The sequence below is a fragment of the Oncorhynchus mykiss genome, chromosome 16 (genome assembly GCF_013265735.2).
Source record: "Oncorhynchus mykiss isolate Arlee chromosome 16, USDA_OmykA_1.1, whole genome shotgun sequence".
In the NCBI taxonomy this organism is placed as follows: domain Eukaryota; kingdom Metazoa; phylum Chordata; class Actinopteri; order Salmoniformes; family Salmonidae; genus Oncorhynchus; species Oncorhynchus mykiss.
This window is the reverse complement of record NC_048580.1, coordinates 49,923,134-49,939,244: the sequence shown is the minus strand read 5'-3', so window position 1 is coordinate 49,939,244 and position 16,111 is coordinate 49,923,134. Positions and strand designations below refer to the sequence as shown.

Here is a 16,111-nt window from a genome sequence, read left to right as displayed (position 1 = left end):
CCAGTTCCAACAGAATTGGTCTTGTCTTTTTACTTTGGGATTGGGTAGGACAGGCTGATCCCAAGTCAGATGTTAATGGCTATGGTAACTCGGCGGTAACTCCTGCACCCCTCTTGATTTGCATCACAAAATAGTTACCAAATAATTAAGTGAATCAAATGAGTTAGGATATAGTCTAATATACACTTTCTTACATTTTATCTGACAAAAACATATTTTCCCATTCAAAACAACGAGCGTGGTATCACATAGAGTGGCACTTCATTGAACCAATGACAAGTCTGACTTTAGCGGGGCGCATTCACTCAGCCAATTGAAATCGTGATATTCATGCACATGCCAGTTTCGCGGCTAAAGGATTTGGCGGGTAAACCTCAACTCTTGTTCTGATCAGCTGGGATAATAGCACAACATATCATAGTTGATTTGGGGCTCAGATGAGACATTTTGTGCACGGATTATAGTCAAGGTGTTCATTGAAACGATCCATATGATTCGTTGATCGGATATGTAGATTTTTTGGGTGAATATTTGTCATTATTTCAGTTTTGCGGTATTACTTCCTGGGTGTGTTGACCATAACGAGTGGGTGAAGAACTGAGTTTGCTAGTACTGTATCTCGCTAGCATGCTAACTTGCCCAAATTTTGTCATTTTGAAATAACGCATTATATAAATCAGGTTATTTATTCTTCCAAGGTAACTAGACGTTCTGGGTAGTGCAATTTTGTTAGGAAGTGTAATAAGTATTTAGATTGTTGACTTGTTGTAGCTGATGTTTTGCTTGTGAGCTTCGTATGAAACTTGAGTTGTGTTCGAAGTTAACCCTGAAGCGAACACAACCCAATTTCTTGGCTAACAATACTAGCAAGCCAGCTAGTTAACTAACTCGCTCAACTTTTCTAGGTCGTTGGATACAGTATTCAATTAACTCTGTTCGCTAGCAACACAGTAAGCAAATTATTATCATTATGTTTACAATTTGCTCCAAACTAACGTTGATGTAAATCAACGTTAGCTACAGTAAATAACTAGTTAGCTAACGACAATGGACAAAGGGAAGGAGTTGCTATATGTGGCCTCGCCGCAGTCATTGGAAAGATGAAAATACCTAACGTTAGTTAGAAAAACTTCGCAGCAAGTTAGCACGCTAGCTGACCTTGGTGCTGGTTTATTACACTTTTTTCAACTATCAATATAGCATAAGTGTTGCTGTATTGTATGGTTTCAGACGAACTACTGTATATTAGACTGAAGCTGTCAGAAACCTCAACCACTGTCTCAACGTTATTTTATAGCTGGCTAATTTGTAGGAATCACGCCCTATATTTGACCTTTGACCATACATTTTCGAATGAGTCAGCTTTGTTGGAGCTTGATTGTCAGCAAGATACTGTTAATATTAGACATGTTTAACCTCAGTATTTGAAAGCCAACTCTTTCAATACATTTACACTATTATGCGCATACATTAGAGATGACATATGTCAAAAGGTGCTAATACTACCATACCAAGCCATTGGACTTGAATTCTGCCCCAACACGATCTAGGGGACTAGAGCACCCCAGTTGTGTGTGCGATGTCAGAAACGCTCCTATCAGGTCAGACGTCGGAGGATCTATTGGTAGACTTTGAGTCTCTTCTGAATGCTGGGAGTATTGGCCTCTCAGAGGACCACCAAATAGTCATAATCTCCACTCCCAGCAATGTGGGCTTCAACTCTGCAGTCCCCAGCAACACTGGAGAGATCCTTCTGTTCGCCACCCCCCAAGGCCCTGCAGATGTGGTCCAGGACCAGCGACGGCCAACTCTGGGACGACCACCGGTAGTTAACTGACCGTTTTGTAATGGGTGTTGGCCGGAGTGTGACTAGGATAAGGTTATCCCTGTACACTGACTACAGAAAGTGTGTCTGTGTGAGAAATACTTATCTGTGTGCATCTATACTAACATTTGACCTTGTCCCCCACCCCTTTTATAAATTGTGTTTCAGGTGAAGAGGAAGCTGGACTTGGACAGTGATCACCAATATGTGAGCACCTCTCGCCCCCCTTCTCTTGGGAGAGCCCCAACATCCACACCAGCACCTCCTAGAGGTACAAGACACCCTGTTTTACATTCACAACTTAAATATAACTATTAATGATAGTTCAGTTATAACTATTATAATTTTGGCCAAAGGAATGAAAATACTTGTATTTATTACCTGTTTCCCTTTCTCTCTCAGTTCCAAAGCTTTCCACAGAGAAGTCTCGCTATGACACGTCTCTGAACCTGACCACCAAGCGCTTCTTGGACCTGCTAGCCCAGTCTCCTGACGGGGTGGTGGACCTCAACTGGGCCTCGCAGGTCCTGGAAGTGCAGAAGAGGCGCATCTATGACATCACCAATGTCCTGGAGGGTATCCAGCTCATCTCCAAGAAATCAAAGAACAACATACAATGGCTGTAAGTCTGAACTCTTGTACTGTACATGCAGTATGACAATATGTGTTCTGGTCTTTCTGGCCGTGGCTTTTGCAGAGCAAGGGGAACAACTTCTTCAGCGTCTCAGCAAGTGACGTCACCAATTGAAACGCTATTAGCGCACACCACTGCTAACTAGCTAGCCATTTCACATCAATTACACTTACAATCCTTATTGTGCTGGCCTCTACAGATATGAGTCAATGCATACATCAGTGATTTTACAGGATATTTGTATTAGAAACACTTTTATTCCATTATCCTAACTCTGAGGTCATTCTGTTGGTCACAGGGGGAACCGTATTGATGAAGCGTCTGTTTCCCGTTACCAGGACCTACAGAAAGAGGTCTCTGACTTCACACAGGCGGAGGAGAAACTGGACGAGCTCATTACCAAGTGTAACCTTCAGCTGAGACTCCTCACTGAGGATACCCAGAACAAGAAATATCCTTTTGTCTTTTACATTTTTTTTTTTACTGTACGTGTTTGAATATGCATTATAGGGCCGTTTTCTTTAACATAATGGCACGCTGGGTTATGTGATGTGCCAGGATCTGCGGAAGTCTTTTGACTCTCCTGACCAGCTGGTGATGGTAATCAGAGCCCCTCCAGAGACCCAGATGCAAGTCTCAGAGCCCAGTGAGGTATGTGGAAGGGTAAAATAACAATGGACGCTTGCTCAAGACTCTTTTTCTGGACCAAATACTGTATTCCAGGTAATGTGGTTTAAACTTCAACCACAACTGTTGATTTGTCTTCTGTTATTCTTTTGTCATCTTCTGGCAGGGCTATCAGGTCTCCCTGAAGAGCACTCAGGGTCCCATCGACGTCTTCCTGTGTCCAGAGGACAGTTCTGGTGTCTGCAGCCCAGTGACAGGCATCAGCCCAACTAAAGCCACAGACCAGACAATGCCCCAGGATGCAGAACAACCACAGTGCAGCACCACACAGGAAATTACATCAACAGCTGCGTCCCAACAGAACTCCTCCCCTCTGCCATTATGTCGTGAAGCGGGTAAGCTGCTCTCACTAGTGTCACACTGTCACCCTGAGATTCAGGAATGTCTGAGATTTCTCCAAGAAATACATTAACATTCCCCAATGGCTATTTGCTGTGGTCACTAAAAGTGCATTCCCTTTACTTCTGTCTTTCAGAAGCATTCCTGGAAGGCGACCCGTTCCCCAACCTGGGAGTGCTGCCGGACTTTGACCTTTCACCCCTGCCATCCTCTGACTTCCTCGGTGCGGAGTGCTTTGGGAACCCACTGGATGGCTTCATCAACCTGTCACCTCCACAGAGCCAAGACTACCACTTTGGTCTAGAGGAGCACGAGGGCATCAGCGAACTGTTTGACTGTGACTTTGGGGACCTGACCCCACTGGAGTTCTGACAATGTGGTGGAAAGGAAAACCCAAAGAACTAGAATGAGGTTCTGTTTCTATGGGAACACCCCATACCATCTCAGAACAAAGAAGCATACCCAAGTGGTTAAAATACAGAATTGTACAGCACAGACTGTACTAGCACTTAAGTTGCTTAGCAAAATAATTTAGTTTTAGTTGGCTATTTAATTTATTTATATACAAATCATGTTTTTGTACAGCTTCTTTTTTTTCTTTTTTTAAGTGGTTTGCAGGTGTATTTGTGGGATATGGATGTGATTATCAGCTGGAATATTAGCATGTAATGCTAATAATGAATTTGTTATATTAGACATTTTAGCCATAGTCTCAGGTGTAAGGAACAGTGACTTTTACAGTAAGAGTTGGAGTTCAGATAAATTTTATAAAGTCGTGCAGTATGTTGGCAAATGGTAATGGGAGGATATACACTGAGTGCACAAAACATTTAAGAGCACATGCTCTTTCCATGACATAGGTGAATCCAGGTTAAAGCAAATTTAGGAAGGTGTTCCTAATGTTTGGTATGCTCTGTTTATATTCCCAAGATTGTTTTATTTCCCCTGGTGGTGTTATTTATTTCTCTGACCTGTGGGTGCCTATTACAAACCCTCCCATAAGCTAATTACAAGGCACACACACATTAATGGTCGGACTGTCTCAGCCTTCAATTTGATTCTCTTGAAATGGCAGCTGAACTAATAGTAATTTTTTAATGTGAGGTATTTTGTTTATTTTGTCATTATCATGAACCTCATCACAACTCTTTTCTGCAAGACTCATGTAGTGCCTTATAAAAACAAACAAAAAACAATCAGGATGTCTGGTGGGTGGATTGAATTCAGGTGTTATGCTGTGTGTAAAGTTGAGGTGTTTATGAAAGTGTTCGATTTGAATTTCTTAACCGCACGTTATGGATGACTATTTTTGGGGGGCAGTCAGGCTACTGTTCTTGAAAATTCAGCCACTGTGCTAACAACGCAAGGGAAACAAGGAAACTGAGCTGCAGTCACAATCACAATGTTCTGTGCTTTGTTTTATAACAATGTTACAAGATTAACATTTTTGCCACAAATTCTGTGGTAAAAGTAATTACTTGTAACAATCTAACAAATGGTTTCAAGCATGTGCTTTGCCTCAACTTAGTTTTTTAAAGAAAAACATTTTGATTTGACCCTACAAAATGTGTTAAAAGCAAGTTCTGCAGAGAATAGGTATGTCAACTAAAATATGACTGAAGTTCAGTGAGGCAAAGCAGAGGTACTGATGAGACTACGTTCCAAGCATTCCTATATGGCTTGTCATAAATGTACATCAGTAACACAAGGCCTTGAGCAATGAGTCAATCATCGGTTGACTGTTAATTTTCTAGTGGAACAATGTCTCTAAGAGTTGATAAAGATGTTTATCTGTATGAGGGGATGTGCAGTACCTGTTAATTTATGTTATGCTATGCTATGCTATGTTGGCCCCCTGCCATTGTCCCCTCCCAAGATTGTAGCAGGTCACGTCGCATTTGCCTACAGTGGCACATAGTTCTCTCTCATCACAGACCGGTTCTCACTCTAGGATGAGCAGTCTGTCCCTGGAAGTTTCAAACAACGAGGGGAATTAAGACATGCTCACCATGCGATACACACACCAGCAGCAAACAGGTCTGTTTGATCAGTTTCTCACAACAGGAAAATAATCCTGCAGCAACAGGAAATGTGGTTTATAATTCATCAACATTTTTATAGAGGATACATTTTTCTTTAGGGCAAATCACATCTGACATTTTTAAGTGGAAATTACAAAATGTTGAAGCATTTATAAACTAACTGTCCAGTGTTTCCAAATTTCTATGAAATATTACCTATTACTTACAATATAAGTGAAATAGTTTTCCTTTCAAGAAATGCTAAATTAGTGTCAAAAAGGATTGGATTGGTGTAGGCGTACCCCAACAGAATGGTGTGGATGCATACCGGTCATTAAAAATGCAAGTCGGCTGCTGATTGGCCAGCTCATAGTATTTTTTAAACGTTCTCTTCGAGATACAAGTTTGAAGTTGTTTTTTTTAAGTGTTTTTTTTCTCCCATTTATGCTTTGGCCACAAATACGAGTATAGGACGAGTCAACAGCATTATTTAGGTTTGAGTTAACAGACCATTAATTTTTAAAAGTGAGATTTTCACTGGACAGTTACTTTAAACCTTGAATACACTCTGCCTTTGATTTTCCTGCTGTGCATCTATACTACTTGTCTTTCTCATATGTTCAGAAACTTTAGTGTAAAGTAGATAAATAAATGCATATATTGATAGTGTGGTGTGCTTTATCAAATGTATCCTCATAAATCCATGCTTTGTGTTTAATTCTCTTTTGAGTCTGTTAAATTCTGTTCAATGAGGGAACCATGCTTTTGAATATTTAGTAATATATTTTCTGTATGTCATTGTTAAGCCATTGTTTTTATTTCACCTATTAGCATTTGGCAATATACAAATAACAAATCCATGAGATTACAATTCAATGTAATTGTTACAAGGATATTGGGCTGGCAATGGCATATTGTAGGAGCAACACTACTGTCCTTTGATTCCGATTGCACACAGCACAGACAGATACACTCAATTCCTTGTTAAATAGGGCTGTACTGCATTCCTGTCACACAATGTTGTCATAGCCATTCAGCAACAGTATGATTGAGCAACTGTTTAAAAAAATACATTTTTTTAAAAAAATTTTTAATTTAAATTTATTTGAGGTAACATCACTGTCTCTTCTTATTGAGAGATGCTAATAAATTAACTACACCAGAAACTATTCCGACAGGCCTGAAGGTTATTCATTAAACGCTCTTTATAATTATAGGCAGCTAAAGGTTTTCAGAGAAGTATTGTGACATTTGTCACAAGATGTCTTGAGTTGGAATAGCTATCAAAAGTGCAGTGTAGTGTGGCCTATAATCTTTCTCCCACAAACACGGACACACTCTGTTTCACTTGCAAATATACAGTGCATACCCCTCTCACATTGCCCTCCAACGGTGTGTTTTCTTGCAGAGTGTACATGTCTATGCTGTTTGATAAGAGAAACGGTTTGTCTGTGTGCTTCCATCTTCTTGGTGTCACTCTGTTTATTCCCATGGGCAGATCTGAGGCTGAAGCATGTCAATCTGGAAGTCCATGACAACCACACGGCCCACCAGACACAGGGCCTGAGCTCCAGGCACCTGGTGGTACGGCGCGGGAGGCCTTTCAAAGTCACCATGCTGTTACATGGAAGAGTGTTCAACCCACAGATGAAGACACTCATCTTTACTGCCCTGCTGGGTAGGCTACAGGCCAATATTTGATGTGAACTCTTTACGCTTTTCCTAGCAGTTATTTGTTATCGCCTCTCTGTTAAAAGCTGTTCAGGACAGATGATGAAAACATTTTTTCTGCCGGTTATTGCCTGTGGCTATTTCTCACCTTTTCTGAATGTTCTGCTGTATAGGTGGGCTGTCTGTTGAAATCCCTGTCATGTTGTCAAAGGATGAGTCTATTTCTCGGTGGAGTGCCCATATCCACCCATAGGAGAGGCATTCTCATACTGTCCACGTCTGTTCTCCTGCTAAGGCTCCTGTGGGACTACCTCCAAGTCCACATTGTGTGTCTTGATGGGCAACGCAGCTTCACCATAGGAAGCATTGTCCTGCTGTGTAGGGTCATGTGGTGGTGATGATGGTGATGGTGATGACCACTACTGTTATCATGATTTACTGGGATTTTGTATTTTTCAAATGATACAGTGTACATCCCTTTTGAAGACCAGAGAGATGAGTACGTTAAAAAGGACTTTGGATTTTTGTACATGGGCACTCCTCACAATGTCATATCAAGACCATGGTCATTTGGCCAGGTAAGTAGCTGCAAAGAAAACCAACCTTAATGTATTGTTAATCATTGTGTCTCCTTGAGGACCCTACAGTAGTAACCCGATCCCCACCATCTCCTCTTCCTCCTGTGTGTAGTATGAACAGGGGATACTGGAGATTTGCCTTAACATCCTCCAGGTCAGCCCACAACACAGCAAAGACAAGCAGGGAGATGACCTCCTCCGTGCAGACCCTGTCTACATCTGCAGAGTTGTGTGTGCCGTGGTGTGTAAACTGTTATGCACTTTGATAGTTACAAGACCTCAAATATCCGCAGATACTAGTCAGTTATGTTCAAAATACCTGAGTGTGTTCTCACCACACCACCCTCTGTCTATGACACACACACTCACAATGACTTTGTGTGATGCCCTCCTATTTTCTTTGTTTAGTGTCTGTGTTTATAACTGTTTATAACCAGATCAATTGTGAAGATGATCGAGGTGTCTTGAAGGGGAACTGGTCAGGAAACTTTAAATATGGTGCAATGGACGGGCAGCGCAGACATCTTAAAGCTCTGGGGCCGATCCAATTTCAGCCCTGTACGGTACGGCCAGTGCTGGGTCTTTGCCTCAGTCATGTGTACAGGTAACTGACATTTGACAATCCATTTTAAAATTATTCACCCTTAGAGGTCGTTCCAGTGGCAATATACAACAGTAAATATCATTGTCTTGAGTTGTCTTTCTGTGCTTCTTTCTTTTTTCAGTTATGAGAGTTTTGGGGATCCCATCAAGAGTTGTCACAATCTTTAACTCCGCCCATGACACCAATGGAAGCCTGGTCATCGAGGAATATTACACCAACACTGAGGGGGAAATCAGCATGTCCAAGGACAGCATATGGTTGGTGTTCAATATCTCTACATGTCATATGTTTGGATCTGCAACAAATAGCACTTTGTTTTCTCTCAGTCATCTGGATGGTTTCATAACAATTTATAGTATTTTGTGCAATTGTTTATGTCCTAAATAAATAAATTGATTTCTGTGTCTATTTCCAGGAACTTCCATGTGTGGGTTGAATGCTGGATGTCACGACCAGACCTGGGCCCAGGGTTTGATGGGTGGCAGGTATTGGATCCAACTCCCCAGGAGAAAAGTGGAGGTCAAATACCTCATTCTATTCAATAATCACTTTCTGTTAGATCATTAAGATGAAAGCTACTGAAGACTGTGCCGTTTTAATTCCATTTTGACCTTTGACTCTGAAATATCTGATCGTCAAATGTTTGCCTTTTCAACCGATGGCCTATTGATCAGATCTGCCAATTGTTCTGACATGCCTTTGAGTGAATAGAATGATAACATCTGCAACACTCTGGGGGAATATTCTGCTGTGGTCCGTGTCCAGTGAAAGGCATCAGAAAGAGACGTTATGACGCCTTGTACGACGCTCCATTCATATATGCGTCGGTCAATGCGGACGTTGTCACTGTGATAGTGAGGGATGGGCTAGTGTTGGGGAGGAGTGTGGACACGCAGAGGGTCGAATCTCACATCCTCACTAAGAACGTGGGCTCTGATGGACCCCAGAGCCTCACCTGTGCTTACAAGTGTAATGAAAGTAAGATTGCGCTAACATCATGAAATCACACGCAACTGTAGAACCATTATTCTGCTGTCAAGATGCAAAGGTCTGACAGGACTTGTCTTTTTTTCATGCAACATGTGAAAGAGGTTGGTTTTAGTTTTTCCATCATCTTTTTCTAATTTGTTTGTTATGTATGACATTTTTTGTTGTTGATGTTTGTTATCACACCTGGCCTTTTCTCTATCCGTAGCAACAGTTCAGAGTTTGGAGGTTTCCCTGAAGATTGACAAAGTGCCAACGATGGGGGAGAACATTTGCTTGTTCATCACAAAGTCCCCAAGGTTCTGAAAGAACATGTCAATGCTCAAACCAAAGAATACAACGGTAGCCCACAAGGCACGTTTTGGGAGGCAGATAAGCAGCTTCATTTTGCACCATGAGCAGGTAATGAGTCACAACGTTTCCCTTGTCCCTCCTCCAAGATAAATATTTAATTATCTGTTTCGATTTAGACACCCTCTATGCTCGACACTGCTTACATTGTTACTGTGCTTCTTCCAGTTCTGTCGGTTCATCACCAGATCCCATACTCTGAGTATGAGAACATGCTTGTTGGTGAGGGCTTGCTGAATGTGGCGGTGGTCATAAAGGATGAGCTGACCAAAGAGCGAGTCCTAGCATCAGAAGAGTTCAACATCATCGCCCCACAGATCTCTATAGAGGTACAGGTTGCTCTCTAACAACGTATCTAGTCTTTATTGTGATAACTCTGGCTCTGACGTACCTCCCAGAGGTCCTGAAGTGCTTTTATTCCACAGGTCGTTGGAGGGGATAACATTCAGCAAAAGAAGGAGCACAGTGCCCTGGTTTCTTTAACTAATGGTTTCGCTATGCCCTTGAGCAGTGCTGTGCTGACAGCGGAAGGCTCAGGTTTGTTGGAGGGCAAAGACCAGACAAAGTAAGTGATCTATAGGGTCTTAGCAACAGCGGAAGGATCAGGCTTGTTGGAGGGCAAAGACCAGACAAAGTAAGTGATCTATAGGGTCTTAGCAACAGCGGAAGGATCAGGCTTGTTGGAGGGCAAAGACCAGACAAAGTAAGTGATCTATAGGGTCTTAGCAACAGCGGAAGGATCAGGCTTGTTGGAGGGCAAAGACCAGACAAAGTAAGTGATCTATAGGGTCTTAGCAACAGCGGAAGGATCAGGCTTGTTGGAGGGCAAAGACCAGACAAAGTAAGTGATCGCCACCGGAAGACCAAAAGACTGATTGTATTCTAAACTATTCCGATTAAAAACAAATAAGCTCTGGCTGAGCTATATGGAACACATTTAACACTTGTTTGAATGACAAAGGAAAACCTGTTGTTCCTGTGGCTTGAGGAAAGAATGTGGTCTTGATATTCACCAGGTATGCTCTTCTTGATTGTCAGTTTCATGGAACGGAATGTAAGTGGTTGCATCATGAGATCTGACCTCTCACTAAAAAGGTCACACAGGTTGTAATGCCTGTCTCAGACTGTAAGACGACAACATGCAAAAGATATGTACTGGAATAGACAGGGTGGTTGTTTGGCAACAAAACCGACGTGTGCGCAACTATGGGAAAAAACAGACAGGGTTGGGGTAGATTGTTGAGAACATGTAAGCTATTTTTCGTCTCCAATGTTTATTGAAAACATAAATACATTCGCACAATGAATACTTCTCTCTCGAATACATCGTTGCAGTTGTTCGTTAGCAAGCTAGCGATTTTTTTTGCCATATTTGCATTGACATGAAATCAGTCAGAACACCTTAAAACAAGACATATTATCAAAAACAAGATGGAAACTAGCCATTTCCGATTCTCCGCATGGCAGTTTCTGGTCATTCTTACTAGAAAACTGGTTAACCAGAACACGCTGACCATATGGAAGCGGACACATCGTTTTCGTGAAGTTGTCAGTTTACCCATCTATATGGTCTTAGCAACAGTGGAAGGATAGGGGAGCTCAAAGATCTTATCGTGACATCCTGGTTTAATTTCATCCAGTCATTCCTTGTCATTCTTTACTCCAGCTATTCTCTAATACTATTTTGTTCCTCGTAGGGTGTGCCTCCCGCAGCCAGGACAGACCATTGAGAGAAAGGTTTCTTTCACCCCCACCACAACCGGCACCAAACTGGTGCAGGCAAGCCTGGCTTACAACAACAGTTCCACAGCCATCAGAAGCTTCCACAAAGTCTCTGTTTTTGCATAAAGCTCACTTTTTGTATTTCTCTGCCTGGTAAATTAATATTAAAATGCTCGTTCTATTTCTTAATTTCTTGTTTTGTATTGATAGGTATTACTGCACATTTGTAGCTTAAGCTAGAAACAGGAGCATTTTGCTGCACATGCTATAACATCTGCAAAGAAATGTTTACATGACCAATGTATACACCACCGTTCAAAGGTTTGGGGTCCCTTAGAAATATCCTTGTTTTTGAAGGAAAAACACATTTTTTTGTCCATTAAATAACATGAAATTGATCAGAAATACAGTGTAGACATTGTTAATGTTGTAAATTACTATTGTAGCTGGAAACTGCTTGTTTTCTATGGAATATCTACATATGCGTACAGAGGCCCTTTATCAGCAACCACCACTCCTGTGTTCCAATGGTACATTGTGTTAGCTAATCCAAATTTATCATTTTAAAAGACTAATTGATCATTAGAGAACCCTTTTGCAATTATGTTAGCACAGCTGAAAACTTGTTTTGATTAAAGAAGTAATAAAACTGGCCTTTAGACTAGTTGAGTATCTGGAGCGTCAGCATTTGTGGGTTCGATTACAGGCTCAAAATGGCCTTTCTTTCTTCTGAAACTCATCAGTCTATTCTTGTTCTGAGAAATGAAGGCTATTCCATGCGAGAAATTGCCAAGAAACTGAAGATCTCATACAATGCTGTGTACTATTCCCTTCACAGAACAATGCAAACTGGCTCTAACCAGAATAGAAAGAGGAGTGGGAGGCCCCAGTGCACAACTGAGCAAGAGGACAAGTACATTGGCGTGTCTTGTTTGAGAAACTGACGCCTTACAAGTGCTCAACTGGCAGTTTCATTAAATAGCACTCGCAAAACACCAGTCTCAACGTCAACAGTGAAGAAGCGACTTCGGGATGCTGGCCTTCTAGGCAGAGTTGCAAAGAAAAAGCCATATCTCAGACTGGCCAATAAAAAGAAAAGATTAAGATGGCCAGAAGAACACAGACACTGGACAGAGGAACTCTGCCTAGAAGACCAGCATCCCAAACACTCAGGAACATTCACTGTCTTCCTGGTAAGCAACTCCAGTGTATATTTGGCCTCATGTTTAGGTTATTGTCCTGCTGAAAGGTGAATTTATCTTCCAGAGTCTAGTGGATAGTAGACTGAACCAGGTTTTCCTCTAGGATTTTGCCTCTGCTTAGCTCCATTCCGTTTCTTTTTTATCATGAAAAACTCCCCAGTTCTTAACGATTACAGGCATATCCATAACATGAGGCAGCAACCACTATGCTTGAAAATATGGAGAGTGATACTCAGTAATGTGTTGTAATGGGTGTCGTCGTCTGAAGAGGAGGAATCGGACCAAAGCGCAGCGTGTTAAGTGTTCATGACTTTTTATTTGAAAACTGAACACTATAACAAAATAACAAAGAGAATAAACAAAACCGAAACAGTCCTGTCAGGTGCAGAAAACACTAAACAGAAAATAACTACCCACAAAGCACAGGTGGGGAAAAGCTAGTATGGTTCCCAATCAGAGACAATGATAGTGAGCTGTCCCTGATAGAGAACCATACCTGGCCAAAACAAAGAAATACAAAACATAGAATGCCCACCCAAATCACACCCTGACCAAACCAAAATAGAGACATAAAAAGCTCTCTAAGGTCAGGGCGTGACAGTTGTATTGGATTTGCCCCAAACATAACACTTTTTGTATTCAGGACAAGGTCAATTGCTTTGCCACATTTTGTGCAGTATTACTTTAGTGCCTTGTTGCAGACAGGATGCATGTTTTGGAATATTTTTTTTCTGCACAGGCTTTCTTATTTTCCCTCTGTCAGTTGGGTTAGTATTGTGTAGTAACTACAATGTTGTTGATTCATCCTCAGTTTTCTATCACGGCCATTTAATAACTGCGTAACTGTTTAAAGTCACTATTGGCTTCATGATGAAATCCCTGAGCGGTTTCCTTCCTCTCTTGCAACTGAGGTAGGAAGGACCCCGGTATCTTTGTAGTGTATGGGTGTGTTGATACACCATCCAAAGTATAAATAATAACTTGTCCATGCTCAAAGGGTGTCTGCTTTTTTGTTTTACTCATCTACCAATAGGTGCCCTTCTTCGCGAGGTATTGGAAAACCTCCCTGCTTTGTGGTTGAATCTGTGTTTGAATTCATTGCTCAGCTGAGGGACCTTACATATAATTGTATGTTTGGGGTACAGACATGAGGTAGTCATTCAAAAATCATGTTAGACACTTATTGTACGCAAAGTGAGTCCATGCAACTTATTATGTGACTTGTTAAGCAAATGTTTACTCCTGAACTTATTTAGGCTTGCCATAACAAAGGGGTTGAATACTTATTGACTCAAGACACTTTTAATGAAAAACATAATTTAACTTTGACATTATGGGGTATCGTGTGTAGGCCAATCTCAATTTAATCCATTTTAAATTCAGGCTGTAACACAACAAAACGAGGAAAAAAGTGAAGGGGTGTGAATACTTTTTGAATGCTCTGTAAATTCAGCTCTTCAGCAGGAGGAACTCACTGGCATGCTCTTGTAGGTGGTGAGTGTATTGGACATTTTGACAGTGCTCTTCAACAAGCCTATTAGGACAAGGGATACAGATCAGCTTATAGAGGACTTGGGTTGTGTGTAGGGGAGAGGGGTAAGTTGAGCCACTCTTGTTTCTATGAAACCATACACAAAATTAACAATATGATCAAATATTTAGGACGAGGTCATCAGTACCTGAAGTCTATGAAGGAAGAACCATGGAATAAGTGGTACGCAAGTTAGGTCCAAAAACTGCTTTTCACCAAGTCAAAATGATTTATTGTGTTAAGAGGTTTCATGATGCTTGTATCTAAACCAAAGTAGATTGTTTTAAGATTGTTCTGTACATCATTTGGGGTCTCAATAAGCTTCAATATGAGGTCCTAAACCTAGCATGAAAGCACTTCCTTTCAGGTGTGCGGGCTAATATAGTCTAAATGTTTGCCTTGGGGTAAGTTGATTCAATGGCCATGTGGTAATTTGAGCCAGTGGCAAGTTGAGCAAATGTAATTGTTTTCTTCCCAGGCATAATGCAAATAATTATGGCTGGTATATGAGGTAACAACAGGGCCTGGCCTTTGTTAAAAGTATATATATATATATTTTGTAAAAGTGTTTGTTATGAGTTAAGCCTGTGTTAAATGATGCTTAAAATGATTAAAAGACCAAACGTATGGTATTGAATTGTGTTTGGGAAAGAAAGGTAGACATGGTTTTAAAAAGGTAGTGGTAATATTTCATTCAGTACAGAAATGTGTAGGTGGCTTAACTTACCCTGTCCTGCGGCTCAACTTACCCCATACCAGCTGTAAATTGTGCCAAGATATCACTTTCTTTGGACAAGCTATATTTTCAAAACTGTAACAACAACATCCTGAAATATATGTAGATATCTTGGAAATAATCATATATATTTCCCTGTACAGAGTGATGCTGAATGTAAAAAAATGGCTCAATTTACCCCAATCTCACCTATTGTGTAGTAGGCCTACCTGTTATGATCTTGAGTCATCACTAGATGGAAGCATTGAAGTTCCTCAAAATTCATGTCGCCCCCTTGTAGCTGTATGTGTTTGCCTTGTATCCCTTCTGTGTGAATATGACAAGTTATGATGTTTGTAGTTCTTTGAATGCTGCCATTGCTTTGACAAGTGTTCTGCTGTATCATAGAACACAATAAGCATGATTTTTTGCTAAAGTTAATTTAATCTGCCTCAGTTATTTCTCTTGACATTTGACCAGTGCTGAGAGTGTCTTGATAAAAAGAAACACTACTGGACCTTTTTGGTCAACATCAATCTGTAACACCTAGATCACACATGAAGATCCTGAGATTTAGCTTATTAAATACAACCTCGCCCAAATGGTGAGTAAGGTGCTGGTGGATCAGAAGATGACTATTAAAACAATACTTACCGACATATAGTTTGACTGATTTATGGAACATCCTTGCAAACTCTCTTTTGGTGCCCGTGGAAGGCTTTTACATGCAGTCACATTGGCAGACACGAGCAATAATCAGACTGCACAGTTGCTGATTTTCAGACAAATTAAATGTCTGGGGAGCAGCACCGCTCCGGTGCTTTAAAAAGCTGAGGCGATCATAAATTATTAACGGCTTCTCTCTCCCTCCCTCTGCCGCTTTAAAGAGCGTCACACCAAATTTGATTTAAGAGGTACTGTATAGGCTAGAGGTAAAGTTGTTGAACTTCACAGAGGAGTGGGGGGAAACAATGTGAGCAAATAGATCGTTTTTTCATTCAAATGAACAATGACGCAGCTGCAAAGTCAAATGTCAGTCCAACAACTCCAATGGACAAGCAGAGAGGGTGCTAGGATTCATAGTTTGGGATAAAAAAGAGTGATATATCTCTTCACTTTTCATTATTCTGTAGCCTAGTGTATAATTGAAGTATGCCTTATCTTTCCAAAAACAGTTTTATTGAAGCCTTTGCAGAAGTTCACTGCCAAATGATGTGTTACCTATTGCAAATATGGACGTATAA

At 41.0% G+C, this 16,111-nt stretch overlaps 1 protein-coding gene and 1 pseudogene across 1 annotated transcript; both read left to right on the top strand.

Annotated features, from left to right (window-relative positions):
- The first annotated feature begins 356 nt into the window (after positions 1–356).
- e2f1 (E2F transcription factor 1) lies at positions 357–6,166 on the top strand. The gene is made up of 7 exons (XM_021566302.2): positions 357–1,825; positions 1,994–2,096; positions 2,228–2,447; positions 2,758–2,910; positions 2,996–3,110; positions 3,253–3,481; positions 3,622–6,166. The coding sequence occupies exons 1-7, from the start codon at positions 1,580–1,582 to the stop codon at positions 3,855–3,857; spliced, it is 1,302 nt and encodes a 433-aa protein (XP_021421977.1). The 5' UTR covers positions 357–1,579; the 3' UTR covers positions 3,858–6,166.
- On the top strand, positions 5,495–11,781 carry LOC110491088 (annotated as a pseudogene).
- The last annotated feature ends 4,330 nt before the right edge of the window (positions 11,782–16,111 follow it).

Coding starts and splice junctions, on each gene's coding strand:
- e2f1 (XM_021566302.2), top strand. CDS start 1,580: ATGTCAGAAACGCTCCTATCAGGTCAGACGTCGGAGGATCTATTGGTA. Junction 2,097..2,227: donor CACACCAGCACCTCCTAGAG/GTACAAGACACC, acceptor TTTCTCTCTCAG/TTCCAAAGCTTTCCACAGAG. Junction 2,448..2,757: donor AAGAACAACATACAATGGCT/GTAAGTCTGAAC, acceptor TGTTGGTCACAG/GGGGAACCGTATTGATGAAG.